General features: G+C 49.3%; 6 protein-coding genes across 6 annotated transcripts; 2 read left to right on the top strand and 4 right to left on the bottom strand.

The window, feature by feature from the left end:
* Positions 1-505: 505 nt before the first annotated feature.
* On the bottom strand, positions 506-4,011 carry N7516_006302 (ATP-dependent 3'-5' DNA helicase; the record flags this gene model as incomplete). The annotated part of the gene is made up of 2 exons (XM_057219022.1): positions 506-3,856; positions 3,889-4,011. 2 exons carry the CDS (start codon positions 4,009-4,011, stop codon positions 506-508), a joined length of 3,474 nt encoding a protein of 1,157 aa, XP_057073113.1.
* Positions 4,012-4,742: 731 nt separating this feature from the next.
* On the top strand, positions 4,743-5,422 carry N7516_006301 (uncharacterized protein; the record flags this gene model as incomplete). Its single annotated transcript, XM_057219021.1, has 2 exons — positions 4,743-5,173; positions 5,263-5,422. The coding sequence occupies 2 exons, from the start codon at positions 4,743-4,745 to the stop codon at positions 5,420-5,422; spliced, it is 591 nt and encodes a 196-aa protein (XP_057073112.1).
* A 2,168-nt stretch (positions 5,423-7,590) lies between these two features.
* Positions 7,591-9,330, top strand: N7516_006300 (uncharacterized protein; the record flags this gene model as incomplete). The annotated part of the gene is made up of 4 exons (XM_057219020.1): positions 7,591-7,753; positions 7,823-8,096; positions 8,155-8,381; positions 8,444-9,330. The coding sequence occupies 4 exons, from the start codon at positions 7,591-7,593 to the stop codon at positions 9,328-9,330; spliced, it is 1,551 nt and encodes a 516-aa protein (XP_057073111.1).
* Positions 9,331-9,654: 324 nt separating this feature from the next.
* On the bottom strand, positions 9,655-12,127 carry N7516_006299 (uncharacterized protein; the record flags this gene model as incomplete). The annotated part of the gene is made up of 6 exons (XM_057219019.1): positions 9,655-9,720; positions 9,784-10,085; positions 10,159-10,657; positions 10,723-11,858; positions 11,982-12,017; positions 12,088-12,127. The coding sequence occupies 6 exons, from the start codon at positions 12,125-12,127 to the stop codon at positions 9,655-9,657; spliced, it is 2,079 nt and encodes a 692-aa protein (XP_057073110.1).
* A 470-nt stretch (positions 12,128-12,597) lies between these two features.
* On the bottom strand, positions 12,598-13,685 carry N7516_006298 (Yip1 domain protein; the record flags this gene model as incomplete). Its single annotated transcript, XM_057219018.1, has 4 exons — positions 12,598-12,847; positions 12,908-13,057; positions 13,115-13,520; positions 13,598-13,685. 4 exons carry the CDS (start codon positions 13,683-13,685, stop codon positions 12,598-12,600), a joined length of 894 nt encoding a protein of 297 aa, XP_057073109.1.
* A 349-nt stretch (positions 13,686-14,034) lies between these two features.
* Positions 14,035-15,689, bottom strand: N7516_006297 (xenobiotic compound monooxygenase, DszA family; the record flags this gene model as incomplete). The annotated part of the gene is made up of 4 exons (XM_057219017.1): positions 14,035-14,962; positions 15,033-15,280; positions 15,331-15,519; positions 15,573-15,689. The coding sequence occupies 4 exons, from the start codon at positions 15,687-15,689 to the stop codon at positions 14,035-14,037; spliced, it is 1,482 nt and encodes a 493-aa protein (XP_057073108.1).
* Between the last annotated feature and the right edge of the window lie 251 nt (positions 15,690-15,940).

Genomic DNA, 15,940 nt, shown 5'->3' with positions numbered 1-15,940 from the left:
ATCATCGAGCCATGCAAAGTCTGTTCCAAGGTGCGAAGCTCAGCACCGGCATGATCATGTAACTGAGGTCCTGCGGGTGTTATAGATCGTTGCTTGCCTAACCCTCCAAGGTACGGTGGACACCTTGGTCTATTGGTTTGATAGTCCGCAGTATTTCTTACCCCTCAAACCGCTTTCCTTGGTGTTTGCCTGCCTTCCGTATTGCCTGGACCCGGTGTGCCGTCTTGATCGCCGGTCAATCCAGGTGATGACTTTTTATATTTCTTCAATCCAGGTGATGATGAACTTTTATATTTCTTTCCAACTTGAAGATTTATCTACCACTTCTTTCTCCTGTACCAAGTCTATCAGTATGTGATTTGGAACTAGCTAGAAATTAGTTATACACATACAGGCAGCTAGTTCCCAACATCCCGTAGATGCACGGGGTGTGTTTGTACAGGATACATACATATGTACCCTATGCTAGGAACTTGATAACGATCCATACTACATATAGTATCTCTCAACAATCAACCCGGCACCCAACCTTCCACGGCACCTCCTCGGCCCTCACAACAGTCTCCAAACCCCCAGCCAGTTCCCCAGCACCTCCAACCCCAAGTTCATCCCCCTCAACATCCTCCCCCCACGGCAATGCATCGACATCAACCTCCCACCCCAACAAACACCGCAGTATAACCCCAGAGCCAGCCTTACTCATAACAACATTCATCTCCTTACATCTCTCATCACAAACACACTCCACACAGCCCTGCGGCGAAAGACAAGAACAAGCCTCAATACGAGCAACCGCCCGCCGAAGAAGCAACCCAATGAACTCAAACGCCTTACTAGCAATCCCAGAACCACATGTCCCACCCTTCGCATCGTAGAAGGTAAGCCGAGCAGGCCTCTGCCGCAAAGGTGGCTTAAGCTTCTCCTCGAACTCACTGGGTACGTTTGCGCGACGCAGTGGCCTGCCGAGCTCTTTCTTCGCGACTTTGCATTCCGTGCGGACGTCACCAGGGGAGGAGACAACGAAGGAGGGTAGGAGGGAGAGAACAGCGTGTTCAGCGGCGTGAATGGCCGCGGCTACGTTTAGCCGGTGGGATTGCAGGATGTCGATTGCGCGTGTTGGGACATCGAGCCACATGCCCCTGGTAAGACGATCGATTGGCGGGTTATCAACGGCGACGGCGTCGAGAACGCGGCCGCGTTTGTCGATTTTGAAGAAGCCGTAGACTACGGCGTGGATTTTGATTGCGCCGAAGAAGGCGTGTGAGGCGGAGGCGGAGAGGTCGTTGCTTACTAGTCGCATTGCTTCGGTTTCGATGGGGTCGATGTCCGTAAAGTCGCGTTGCATGGTGTTCCAGTCGACGTGGACGCGGACAACACGTGCTAGGAATGATTCCGGGTTTAGTTCTTTGACGAGGTAGGTTGTGCCTTGATGGAGGAAGATTCCGCCTTCGTAGATTGTGAAGAAGGCGCGTGAGGCCTCGACTTCTTCGAGGACTACGTTGCGGTTGTTGGTTGTGTCTATCACGGCGAAGTGTTGGTCTTCCGTGTCGCGGATTGAGACGCTGCGCGAGGGATTTGGGCGAAAGCGTGGGTGGCAATGGTAGAAGCCGAGTGGATCTTTGGTGAGGCGGGTTGGGGCCAGGGCGAGGAGCTGTTGCCCGAAGTAGATGTTGTCTTCCTCGGGACGGATAGGCATCTCAAATGCAGCGCATTGGACATGGCCTTCGAGGATGAGCTCGTTGGATAGATCGATTTGCAACTCGCAATTTGGCCGTGTGAATATTTCATCTGGATTCTGCATGTAATGTTGGTCGGTTGGGTATCTGTCCCCGACTAGGACGGATAGGGAGTCCTTGTTACGTCGTCCAGCGCGGCCGCTTTGTTGGCGTAGGTTAGAGATCGAGTATGGGAAGCCCATGGTGATGACTGCATCCAGGGAGCCAATATCAACACCCAGTTCCAGAGCGTTGGTAGCCACAATCCCCATCAGTTTCCCCTCGAACATTTCCTTTTCGATTTGACGTCGGTCTTGAGGGCTATACCCGCCTCGATAGCCCATCACTAGGTTGCCAATCTCTGTTCGTTCAAGTCTATCAAACTCGGCGCGCACACCTTGTAAGAGGATCTCACATAGCTTCCTGATTCGGCAGAAGGCAATGACCCTCACGCCCCTGAGGATCAGCTGGCAAAACAGTCTCGCAGTCTCAGTGACCGTATCAGCGCGCCCAGAGGTAGGATCTTTGGGGTCTTTGAATGGCGTATTCCAGCAAACAAACTCCTTACGACCCGAAGGAGATCCATCAAAATCGACGAGTTTTACATCCTGTATCCCAAAGACAGACTTCATATGATCCTCTGGGTTTGCAACAGTAGCAGAGCAAGATATGAACTTGACATGCCGATTACCCACCGCAGCACAGATTCGGCGGAGGCGTCGCATGATAAAAGCGACATGAGACCCAAACAGGCCGTTGTAGACGTGCAGCTCGTCGACAACGACAAATTTCAGATTCTTCAAGAAAGTGCGCCAGGAACTCTCCTGCGGCAAAATTGTAACATGAAGCATGTCTGGGTTGGTGAAAATGATGCGCGCCTCGTCACGAATCATGTTCCGATTCCCCATTGGCGTGTCCCCATCAAAGGTTTCAACCATTGCGTGTTGCAGTCCGTTCATGTACTGAAGTAGATCCATCATGCTGCGGCGCTGATCTTGTGCTAGAGCTTTGGTGGGGAAGATGTACATCCCCCTGCTCTCCGGGTCTTTTTCTAGCTCGTGCAGCATAGGGACTTGATAGATAAGGGATTTTCCCGAGCTCGTTGACGTCGACACAATCACATTATGGCCGTCGTACAGGTGATTGATTGCCTCTGTTTGATGAGCATACATTTGGGTGATTCCTTTTGTGTTATACAGAGCATTGACAAGGTCTTGGGAGAGCTGGAATGTCAAATCTCCGTAGACAGGAGACTGGGCTTCGAATACTCGATGGCCTTCCGGCACAATCTGTGCATGATACAGATCCATCTGTCGAATCTCTGCAATGATTTCCTCAATGGACTTTCGCTCCTTTGGAATTGTTGCTGGCGGTTGCGCCACAAGAGGGGAATTTGTCCCACTGCTTGGAGGAGTCGGCAGAAAAGCATTCTTCTCTTGTTCAAGGGAATCCACTGGATCGATATTTTTGTCCTCGCATTGAACCAAAAACGCGTTCATAGCGCCTGAGAACTTGGCATTTCGTTTTTCAATCAAACCCAGCATCTGCTTTTGGCTGTAGACGGGCATTTTCAGATCATCGTCTTTCATGCGACGCATAGGTTTCATAGGCTCTCCAGTCTTCGGGTTCAGTACTTCCCGCTTCAGATCGCCGTCCATAAACTCAAATAGCAGAACCTGCTTTGTGTCGTCTGCATCATGAAGATCGCCACTTCTGGCTTCTTCGGCTGCGTCCATGTCTGCCGCAGATACCAGACCAGATGGCTTGTGTAACCCATACTGAGCTATCTCTTCATCTCCAACAGTCATTACTTCCAACTTGGTCTCGTCCACATATTCAAACCGGACTGCTCCGGGGACTATGACTTTCACCCGTGCCACATCCTCAACAGTGAGCTCTCGCCCCTGGCCAAGTTGAGCTTGTACTGCCTTTTTTATGTTGTCAAACGTGGTGGCAAAGTGTTTTCGCGTGGAGCAGAACGTATAAACGAGATTCAAGGCGCGATGGGTTTGCGAGAGACGCTTAAAGGTATCTGGTAATGGCGCAGATGGAGTTCGCTTCGAGGGCTTCGGTGGCTTTGATGTAACTTTTTCCCCTTTGCTCGTTTTTTTGGGGGCTATGGTTTTGATAGATCCGCCTATCTGTACATTGGGTTCATTGGGGGAGGATCGACAGGGTCTTGGGGCGACGCGTTCAAAGGTAGAGGCACGGTGGACTCGAGGCCGCCATCACCTTCATGACTTCGTTTCCTTTTTAGCGATGAGCCTTGTACTGGTATTGAGAAGGAGCCCGTCATGTCGAAGCTCCATAGTGCTCTGTGTTGGAGTTGAAGTCGATAAAAGTCCTGATTGACGGGAAACGCGAGGTCACGTGTGCCAATATCACCTAAAATGGCGTCCCCGAGGTTGTTTAAAAGGAAGAGAACTTCTTTCTCCCCTCCGTCTCTCCTCTTAGTATCGATCCATTCATATTGATCGTTTTTTTGTGCCTCCGTATAAGAGTTGATAGACTTCGATCTAACAAGTTAGCGACCAACGGAAGAAAACATTATCATATTATGACACCTATGGGTTTTGATATAAACACATATATGGGCGACTATAGGGATCACCGTCACATAACTCTCTCATTGGTTTATATTGCCTCGCAGTAACTTAGACCTCCCACTTGACAAAAACTAACCTCGGAATTACCTAGGTAGTTACATATGTAGTAGTAATATTGAACCCAGATGATGCCTTATAATGCCTTAGAAAAGATATATAAAGAGACAATTAGAAAGACAATTAGAAAGACAACTAGAAAGACAACTAGAAAGACCCTAAGAAGAACATCTAAAAAAGAAGATCTAGTAAGATGTCAGTGTATGTAAATAAGGCACTAGCCAATGAGAGAGTTACGTGACAGTGATCCCTATAGTCGCCCATACACATCATCATTATCACCATAGTTGACATATATTAGACAGACAGACGACCTTTTACCTGTCAACCCTACACCTGCTACTTCACAAATACTGCACTCACCATGCCAGTTAAGACTATTGTGCTCACATCTGCATCTTGCGCGACATGGGACGATCCAGATCTAACAGAACGAGTGAAACTAAAACGAGAGCGCAGTCCCCAGCTATACAACCTCATTGGCTTCTTTCACCGCCAGGAAAAGCAAAAATTCTCCGTGCAGGCCCTCGCTCGTCGAGGGGTGACAGCAATTGCCCTTCCAGATGTAGAATCACTCTTGTCAGGCGAGGGTCATTTTCGACCACATGCTACCTTCCATCCTAAGATAAAGGTGGATGCCTTTGACATTCGAGATCCAAACTCGGAGGAAGATGCAGCTCACTGGTACTTGGAGATTCTGAATATACTGGAAAGAAAGACTCAGCAAAAGCTTGCTAAAACCCGTCCACGCGTCCGCAACTTTGCTAATGAATACGGCCCGTGGGCTTCACTTGTGTATGTCTCTGCCCCCTGATAATTCGCTATATAATGTCATCACATACAGGTGCAAATAGTCAATATGAGATACTAAGATGATTGCATAGAACCCAAAACCCGTTCTTCGGTGTGATAGATGGGTTTTGGGATAGTGGAGTCAGGAGTGAAGAGCGGTACATCCAGACTCTGAAGGAATGGAGGGGCCCAGGTCAAGAATCCGAAAATGCGATCTACAGCTCTCCTCCCCATGTCCCTCCCCCCATGTGAAAATGAGTATCTCCCACCACGCTGACGCCCCAGAAAATGCATTGTTGGGCACAGAAATGAGAGCTATTCTATCAGCGATTTATAACCGTGTATACCAACCAGGTTATGAGGAAGAATCAGTGTTTCCGGTGAGTTTTAGAAACCCCCAATAGCGGTTACTAGCCATGACTTATTCCTGAGCAGATCCTATATATCTCGCAATATAAATTTCGTCAATTACGCGTGATCGAAGCAGTTTTCGATCTGCCTCAGCAAAAGCTCACCTTGAAATTCACCCCGGCTTATAGCTTTTTGAAACGGAAGGAGGCTCCTTGGGACCTTTTCTTTTGTGTGAATGAAAGCTTACCACGTACGCTGGAGGAACTATAGGCACCAACCAAGGTGGTGTCCAATACTGTTGTGGCAAGTGTCACTCGACCCTATGTGACAGGACTGGAGTCTCCTCTCCCTCTTCTTCTTTTCCCAAACCCTTTCGTAAACACCTCCTGGAAAACAGACCCTATGCCCGGTGGGTTTCCGACCGTAGTCCGTTGGTGGTTCCCCTGCCTCCCATTTCCGTTCCGGCCTCCGATTGGGAGAAGCTGGCTAACGAAGAGAGTCATTATCCCCGTCTGCGAGTGGCTGAGGAATCGGCCCGCAGTTGGTACACTGGTGTTTTGGCCTTCCATCACTGCTGCTGGACAGCGCCCAGCGATGGTACACCACAGATATCTCCGAGCTAGCCAGAATAGGACTTCGGAGTGTGGATGCCAATCACCCCGAAGGCTAGTTCGCAGCTCTTGAACGCCGCTTCAAGCCACATGCCCCCACCGCTACAGCCCAGCTACAAAAGTGTGAATGGTCTACTCGGAGGACAAATCTCAAAGCCAAATTTGGCGCCTCTGACCTTCGTGTCATAGTGGACGGAGCCCTTGTGGACTCGGAAAACCACAACGTGAAAGCCTTGATAGAGACCAAGAAAGAACCGTCCAAAGGATTTGGAACATCCAGTCGCGTGACATGGCAACAATCAGCACAGGTAGTCACGGTCATAAGGGACCAGAGCCTCCCCCACGGGACTCCTGTGTTTCTAATCAGCCAGGAGGCCAAGGAGCTCTTTCTGGTAGTCGGGACATTCGGAGAGAAATACCTTGACTACATTTCGGGTAGAACAAGGGAGCTTGCATCAAAGGACTTCCTGGAGCTAGAAAAAAAAAAAACAGAAAAGACGAAAAAAAAGCAGAACTACTTACTCTCATGGGGAAGGCTTAGAGTTGTTATTATTGCAGTTCATTAGTGATCTTTAATACACTTATGTGAACATTCCTTTACTATGTTAGCATCTCACCTATAGAACCAAAGACCATGCACTCTTTACCCCGTCAAAAGCTATTTGAATTGTCATATCGTGTAAGTGTCTATGATTTATATCTTTAGAATGATATCGTTTCGCTAATAAAAAAGTATTCTCCTTATTCCCACCTAGCCCTACTGATACCCAAGTCTCTAAGGTGGTACTCAGACTCTTCTTTCTCCATGAACTCGGAGAGCATACTCTCCCAAAATATCCTTGCGATTGAAGGACCTACCGCACCCTTCTCGGTGGCACTTGTAAGCACCGGGGAAGAGTATGATACATGTATCGCATTCCAGTTCTTCATACAAAATTGTATGTAATTTTTAAGCCCTGGAGATGTGAGACATTCAGCCACCCCCCCCCCCCTTCCCACTGCCAAGAGATTCCCCAAACGAGTTATCTGATCCCAACCCTATTCGACTCCATACACAGAAGAAATAGTGGCCTATATAGAGAGTTATGGAGTATATTGACCTCCCTTTTGAGATATATCACTGGTACTCCGTATATTACCGAAGAATTGCCAGGATCTGGCAATCCAAACCCACTTTCCGGTGCTCGGATAGATTTGGCGATTTGTCTATTGGTCCACCATAGTTCGTATAAAATATGGACTAGTAGTATATAGTTAGCACCGCCGATCACTTGAAGAGTGGACTCCTATTGCACGGAACTCGGGAAAAAAAAATTCAAGGCTTTGTCATACCAATGCAGGGGAAGCTGGAATGTTGGGATATAAGAGTGGCCTCTCTGGTAGCTTTCCCCAAGTGGGCCGATTGACATTTTGCATTTGCGAACATAATCCAATCCCTATAAGGGGGGATCTGCCAAGATGTTCGGTCGATCTATCACGGCAGTGCTGACACTCGCACTTCTCATCAATGGCGAAGCAAAACAGCCCATTCGACGCCCTTCCACACATTCCAGCCATCATACTCGTGGATCTAAACCGATTGATACGTCAAATTATCGATTTCTAACCAACAAGACAAAATGTTTGCTTTATTCCATTCCGTTCGTTCAATCTTTCAATCTCGACTGACCAAAATGTAATATTTTCACAGCCCATGTGGTAGAGAGCCTACCGGATGTTCATTTCGAATTGGGAGAGATGTACTCGGGCTTTATGCCCATCCGTGAAAATGATTCCTTGTTTTATATATTCCAGCCCAAGATTGGGGAACCGAGCGACGACCTCACAGTTTGGCTGAATGGTGGACCGGGATGTAGTTCAATGCAGGGGTTTCTGCAGGAGAACGGTCGCTTTACCTGGCAACCCGGCACCTACGAACCAGTCATTAATGAGTATTCATGGGTTAATTTAACCAACATGTTATGGTTAGTCATTAGTGAAATACATATCCATGTAACCGACAAGCTGACCTGAGATGTTTAGGGTTGACCAACCGGTTGGAGTTGGGTTCTCAAACGGTACGCCGACTGCTACCGGCGAGGAGGAGATCGCTGCCGATTTCGTCAAATTTTTCCAAGGGTTTCAAGAAGAATATGGTATCAAGAACTTCCGAATCTTCCTAACTGGCGAAAGTTACGCGGGTCGGTACGTGCCCTACATATCCGCCGCCATGCTCGACAAGAACGATACCGAACACTTTAACCTCAGCGGTAAGACTTGAGAATCTCCCCAAAGCTGCATTATATTGGTCGCACATGCTCATACATACTAGGAGCTCTGATGTATGATGCGTGCATCGGCCAGTGGGATTATATCCAGGCTACACTCCCCGCTTACCCCTTCGTTGAGCAACATGCCGACCTGTTCAACTTCAACCAATCGTTTATGGGAGAGCTACAAGCTACCTACGAACAATGCGGTTACAAGGAATATTTCGAAGAGTATTTCACTTATCCGGCCTCTGGAGTCCAGCCCTCCAAATATATGGACTATTCCGAATGCGACATTTACAACATGATCTATAACGAAGCTTTCACCCCAAACCCATGTTGGAATCCTTATAAGATCAGCCAAACATGTCCACTCTTATGGGATGTCCTGGGCTTCCCCACCGACCTTGCCTATGAACCAGGCCCGGCAACCTATTTCAACCGCACAGACGTCAAGAAAGCTCTGCATGTTCCTACAGATATCGACTGGGAGCTCTGCAGCCTTGAAAGTGTCTTTGTGAGCCCGGACCCAGGACCCGAGCAACAATACGACGAGTCCGCGAATCCCACAGAGCATATCCTACCGCGGGTAATCGAGGCGACTAATCGGGTTTTGATTTCGAACGGAGATTGGGATTATCTGATTATCACGAACGGAACGTTGCTGGCGATCCAGAACATGACCTGGAATGGCGAGCTGGGCTTCCAGACTCGTCCCACCACTCCCATTCACATCGACATGCCCGACTTGCAATACGCTGCGGTCTTTGATGCCCAAGAAGGATATGGCGATCTGGATGGCCCACAGGGCATGATGGGTGTTCAACACTATGAGCGTGGTCTGATGTTTGCCGAAACCTTCCAATCAGGTCACCGACAGCCCCAGGACCAAGGCCGAGTGTCTTATCGTCATGTCCAGTGGCTGTTGGGTGATGATGATCATCTTTGATGCCCTTTAGAGATGGAATCTGGCACTGCGATGATGTGTTGTAGAAAGGTTGCCAGATGGGCGGCCAGAAACGGCATCACTTGTAACCATAACACTTATGTTCAAGAATGATAAGACTTGTACAGGACTTAAATGACAACAGATCGCTGGGTTTACACAGTCCGCACTTTATGTATATCGTATGGCACCTTGGCCCAGTATATTAGCGATCAGACACTGATCAGTACTGCAGTGGTGTTTGTTACAAGTTAACTTGAGTGGCTCTTAGAAATGTCTGAATCGTTCTTGTATTTGCAAGACTATCTTCGTGACTGACTGATTAACTCAAATTTCCTCCATAATATCCTTTAGTACATCAAATAATTCACCGGTATGCGTCTCATTCCCTAGCTATATTATATCATTCAATGTTAGTATCACGAGAGAAGAAATGAGAAGAATTTGGAGACTTACCCGGAGAAGGAGGCTCACAACCTTCCCGTCTTCGTTGCTGGCGAGATAGATATCCCGAGTGGTGGGGCGAGAGCCCTTGGGGTCACCAAAGGGCATGGTACGCCAAACCGCACTGTTCAACATGACACGCAAGGCACCATCGGCGCGCATGATAATGCGACCAGATTTCTTTCCACCGGCCTCCGTCTTGAAGTTGAGCTTGAAGGTGCCGGTACCACGCTCCTTCCATTTTTTGTTTTCAAAGTAGTACAACTTGCCCTTGGCTGCGAACTCGGTGCTCTCATTTTCTTCGCCGGTTTCAACTAGGGGTTCACGACCGAATGAGTTACGGGCCATATTCGGGATCAGGGGCGAAGGCAGGGGGGGGGTCCATACCAGTTTGTGCGTGGAAACGCTTGTCGGTCTTCTCAGCAACAAATGTGCCAGAGGGTTCACCGACTAGTCCATTGTCACTTTCCTCGTCGTCGGATTGATTTGCACCGAGGGTCTTGTCACTGGACTCGCCAAAGGAAACAGGGGCATTGGGGGATGCAAAACTGGTCAGTTTACCAGCTCCAGGGAAACTGGTGGGGGCGTTGGCAGATGCAAAGCTGGTCAGTTTACCGGCCGTTCCAGAGAAACTGGTGGGGGCGTTGGCAGATGCAAAGCTGGTCAGTTTACCGGCCGTTCCAGAGAAAGCAGTGGGAGCATTGGGAGACGCGAAGCTAGTGAGTTTACCAGAGGTAGCAGGGAAAGCGCTACCAAAGGCAGAGAAGCCGGTTCCGAGGGCGCCGCTGGCTGCAAAAGGCGAAGCATCAGAGGTCGATTTAGTTGTAGGCATTGCGAAAGGTGAAGGTGCGGCAGAAGCCTTTCCGAACGCACTAGCCGTAAAAGTCTAGAATCAAGTGTTAGTGGAAGATAGAAGAAGAAAAGCCGAGCAAGTTGAGAGAGCAAACTCACCTGGTCCACCTTAGCCTTGCGCTCCTCCGAATTGTCGCGGGGTCTCTTCTTATCAGGTTGTCCTTCGGCAGTAGACTTTTCGTCCGAAGTCGTCTCAGTCAAGCCAGGTGCGGGGTCTGTCGCAGTGTGGGAATACTTCGAGGCATCATCCTCGAGTTGTTCTCGGCTCCGTTTCTTCTTGAGGGTTTGTGAAGATTCATCCTCGTTTCCGCGGGCGGTTGTTTCAAGACTCTGTGGGGGTTGAGAGTGGTCAGAATCAATGACTTGAACCATGGGTTTAGGGTAATCGGGATTCGTTGGACTGTGTGGGACAGGAGGGGACGAGGGGTATTCTGGTGAACGGTAGTCAGGTAGAGAGTCTTCAGATGAAGAATCTCCAATCGACTCAGGCTCTTCATAAATGTGGAATGAAGGGTCATCATATATGTAGGACTCAGGTGAACGGCGCCCATGGACACGCTCCCCAAGAGAAGGTTGTGCGTGTTCGGGGGATTGTCCAGGGGAGGACTGTGCAGGGGAGGGCTGTACAGGGGAGGGCTGTACAGGGGAGGAGGCTCCAGGGGAGGAAGGTCCAGGGGAGGAAGGTCCAGATGGGGGAATAGGCTTCGCAGAAGGAATGGTAATATTGATTTTGGAAGATTCGCCTTCAGCGGGTCTCGAAGTCGGGGAAGCCGAGATCATCCCGGCTGTCACCTTGATACCAATCTCAACAGGAATGGTCACATGGGTAATTTGCTCGCATCCAGCAATTGAGACATTGATCTCAAGCTCCAGGGGAAACTGGACCTTGGTGGTCTCGGGGATGTGGCTCATGGTCGGGTTGTGGGACAGACGTGTATTGTGAACGGAAGTGTTTGCAGGTGCTGTGGGCAGCACATAGTCACTCACATCTTGGGTAATGGCATCTTTAGAGATTCCAGCGTGATTGGAGTTGTCTTGCGTGGTGTTGTCCGGGGTGCACTCTCGGGATCGCTTAGTTGGGGGTGTATTAGTGGCTCCATCTGTGTTGTCCAAGGAGCGCTTTCGGTTTGCACGGGCAGAACCGTCCTTTTCAGAGTCAAGGTTGGTCTCCTTGAGCTGTTGTCGCACGGGACGTTCGGCGCTGTCATTGTCGGAAGAAGGCGATTGCGCGGTTACTGTCAAGACGATATTGTCAGAACACTTGAACGTTGGAGAAAGCCGTGTAGCAGAAAGGGGATTGTAGGTATAAAGGAAAGCTGTAGGGCAAAACAAAGACAGATCACTAAATCAAAGCGCACCTCTGTGGTCCATTTTCAGTTGCTCTGTTTCCAGAGCTTTGAGGTTGTCAGCGAAACTACCCAACTATTGGATTTAAGGCTATGCGCCTAAGCAATGATGACATACCACCTGCCGAGGAGTTCGGCTCACGGGAAGTAGAAGCCATGGAATCGGAGTCGCGAAGTTTGCGAAGAGAAGAACAAGAGAATGAACTTTGCGAAGAGAAAAACAAGAGGATGGAAGGGCGAAAAGATGAGAGAAGAAGGAAAAGATAGCTTGCGGGTTCTTATAACTTGACCGCCGGGTGCGGGGCCCAACAAACGGGGGATGCTGTGCTCTGCTCTGAATAGCTGAATAGCAAAGCGTCAATGGAAAAATGGGAACAAAGCATATTCATCTAAAGAATCACAATCGTCTATTGTCATCTATTGTCGTCTATTGTCGTCTATTGTTTCCTAGGGTACCTCGATAGATACAATTTGCATAAATTCAATTCAATGCCTGGATATACCGGTATCCGCGCTATTCTAATACAATCAATCCAATGTTGTTGAGATTCATTGCGCTGATGCCTATTAGAGGCATGTGACGGCGCATTCTTCTCAATTACTGAGCACAATACCACAATAGAGAGCCTTAACTGATGAAGCAGAGACACCCGATCGCAATGTAGAACACAAACAGCGGGTACACTGCGATTCCGACTCGGTTCCGTACCACTCCTGAGCCTCCTAGGATGCTTACTCCAGCTGCTAAAGACCATGCGACTAACACAAGATATACTGGTATCCGAGCAATGGTAGGAAGTCCCACTGCACTCAGCATTGCGGCAATGACCAAGGGGAATAGCGTATAACCGATAATGCAAATCGACTGGAAGAAAGAACTAACAGGCCGGAATGTCAGTAAACTGCGATATTAGGGAGAACATTCCTATAACACTTACATCTTGCCACCAAGGAGCTTGATCTGAAGAGTCACAGCTGCTTCTCCGATCCAGACAAGACAGAAGACACCCGAGAAAACCACCGACGATTGATCACCCTTTGCGACAGACAAGAACAAACTCAGGACAAGGCAAAAGACAAGCGGTCCCCTAGAGTAAATCCCGTGTTAGCTTTTATGCTGATTTTTCGTATGTAGGGTAGCTTACCAGAGATCCCAGTCCCGCAACCCATCGCTCATGCCACCCTGCAGGACAACGTCGGCATCCGGCCAGCGTCCAACGAGTCCTCGAATGTTTCCACCAAATCCAGACACTCCACCTTGCTCAGAATCAGCGGTACCGCTGCCTCCGCGCTGCAGCATTCCTCCAAGCAAGTATTTCGGCCAAAGCACCTGGCGCATCTTCTCCCACACGGCAATCAAGTCGCGTGACAATGTCTCCCAAACACTCTCGTCGATGGTATTTTGCGTCGCACGGCGATCCTCACCACCCATAGAGGATGTCAAGTAGTTGCCGTAGCCAGAGGCATTGCCGCGGTTGCCCGAGCTGGATTCGATGTTGCCTCGCAGAGGGGCCGTGTCGGTGTCGCGTAGGGGGTCGTCAGCGTCGACGGCTAGAATCACACCGAATTAGGATCTTGTCGATACGCTGATACTCTGGTAGTTCAGAGGGGCAAATAAATGTACTCACCATCATCGGCTTCGATCAAATCATCACCAAGGAGAGAGTCGTCATCATGGGGTTCATCATGGGGGTGGCCTCGGTGTACGGTAGCCATGGTTCGCGTGGTATGGTCGTGATGGTCGAAAGACTAGCGCAAGAATGGCACCTTCTTTAGTTTTTAGTCCTCTCAGAGGCGAAGTCGACAGGAAATGTCAAGGTAATCGGAGGAGTATGAAGGTCGAGTTGGTCAAAGCTGTCCCGGAAAGGCTAGAGTGGCATTACGTACTGGGTCACGGGTAATGTTACCAGGCACGTTCTGTTTCACCTTTCACATCTACGCTCCTCTTGCATACATGTATGCATACATATTAACTAACTAGTTATTGGCTTTTTGATTCTAAATCATTTCAGTAGTCTTCTTCTATCTTCATAAATTGAATCATCATCAGATCTCATTAATTTGATCAATCTTCCTCAGTACCCTCGACATACGGCTCCTCCTCCTGATACACATCGTACTTATACTTGCTTCCAATGTGATCAGCCCTGAGCTCTCTCTGTCCCTTACCAAAAACCTTCTCACGAGCTGTGAGAGGTGCCTCCGAGGAGTCTGGGAGCTCAGGATAAAGACCACGTCGCCTCAGCTCCGGGATAAGTAGGTCAACCACCTCCTCAAAAGTGCCAGGCGTGGTAACATAGGCAAGATTGAACCCATCGAGGTCAGCCTCTTGGATCCAACGCTCCATCTCATCCGCAACAGTAGCGGGGCTTCCAATAGCCACCGGGCCAAGACCACCGATTGCAGCCCTCTCAGCAACCACGCGAGGCGTCCAGCGCGGGATTTCCTTGCTAGTCGTGGTTAATGAGTCAAGCAAGCTAGTGACTTTGTTTGCCTCCAAGGAGTCTGAAGCCGTGATCTCTTGGTCCAATGGGATTTTGGAAATATCAATGCCCGTCCATCCACTGAAAAGCACCAGCCCTCCAATCACCGAGGCGTATTTCTTTAGTTCCTCGTACTTCTCCCACGCCTCTTCGTCGGTATTGCCTACAATCGGCGTGAACGTACCAAAGAACTTGATTGACTGTGGATCACGGCCTTTTTCTGCGGCTAGCTTGCGGATGTTTGCGATCTTCGGCTTCAGCACCTCTGGCGAATGGGAAGAGACAAAGATTGCCTCGGCGTGTGTCGAAGCAAATTCCGATCCTGCAGGCGAAGTTCCTGCCTGGAAAAGGAACGGTGTCCGCTGCGGAGACGGGTCGACGATGTGTCGTGTGCTCAATGAGAAGTATTTACCCTTGTGGTTGATCTGGCGGACTTTCTCCGGGTCAATGTACGTGTCTGCTTCGGGTTTGGGCGACAGAGCATCAGGGGCCCAGGAACCCTCCCACAATCTATACACAACAACCGCCGAGTCAGTCTTCAAAAACATCACCCTAACCGAGCTTTGGGCATGCAACTCACTTATAGAGCACCTTCAAATACTCATCTGCCTGGCGGTACCGTTCGTCATGCTCAATTGGAGTATCCACACCAATGGCTTTGAAAGCCGCTTTCTTATATGAGGTCACGATGTTCCAACCCAGTCGACCATTAGTCAAATGGTCCAAAGTTGAAAAGCGCTTAGCCAGCAAAAAAGGCTGCTCGAATGAAGTCGAGGCCGTGATGCCAAACGCCAGATTCTTTGTCACTGCAGCCATTGCCGAGATGGGCTAACCAGAAAGTCAGACTCTAATCGGAACATTTTGTTATGGACACTAACGATAGTAGGATCTGTCACAGGCCATTGTGCCGCGCGTCGAATACACTCGTCCAGTTTGCCCTCATAGGTATCATGACCTCCAGTTGTATCTGCCAGGAACAATGCGTTGATTCCACCACGCTCCAACAGCTTCGCCAACTCTATCCAGTATCCGAGCGTTCGCTTGGTCGCAGACTTATCTTTGGGGTTCTTTGCAGCTGTCAACATTCTGGCCCTTCAAATTCAATTCTTATACCACTAACCTTCCACTGTCCAGGGGACAGATGTCCCACGGTTGACATATCAAAAGCATTAAGCAAGATGTGTTTCTTGCCAGTGCCGGCAGGGCCATTCTGGCTAGTAGCTACACTGTCTCCCATGATTTGCAGTTTTCAAGATAAGATGCTTCCTTTCGACCCTTACTCACCCAAGTGTGAAAAAGATCTGGCTATAAGAAGTGACACAACCCCTTATGTCCCAAATCAACAACCCCGGAAGGACGGCTTTGCCCAAGTGTACTACCCCCGCACCATCCCACCTCGGAATTCGTCTATCGTATATGTATCTCGCGCCATCGACAATGCGAAAGAGGGGAACGGCAAACTTCCGAGCCCTGTCGGGTGAATTCTTA

This window comes from Penicillium verrucosum, assembly GCF_028828655.1.
Source record: "Penicillium verrucosum strain IBT 35672 chromosome Unknown utg000002l_segment0_segment0, whole genome shotgun sequence".
NCBI classification, from domain to species: domain Eukaryota; kingdom Fungi; phylum Ascomycota; class Eurotiomycetes; order Eurotiales; family Aspergillaceae; genus Penicillium; species Penicillium verrucosum.
Note: the sequence above shows the minus strand (reverse complement) of the source record. Positions and strands in the feature narration are given on the sequence as shown.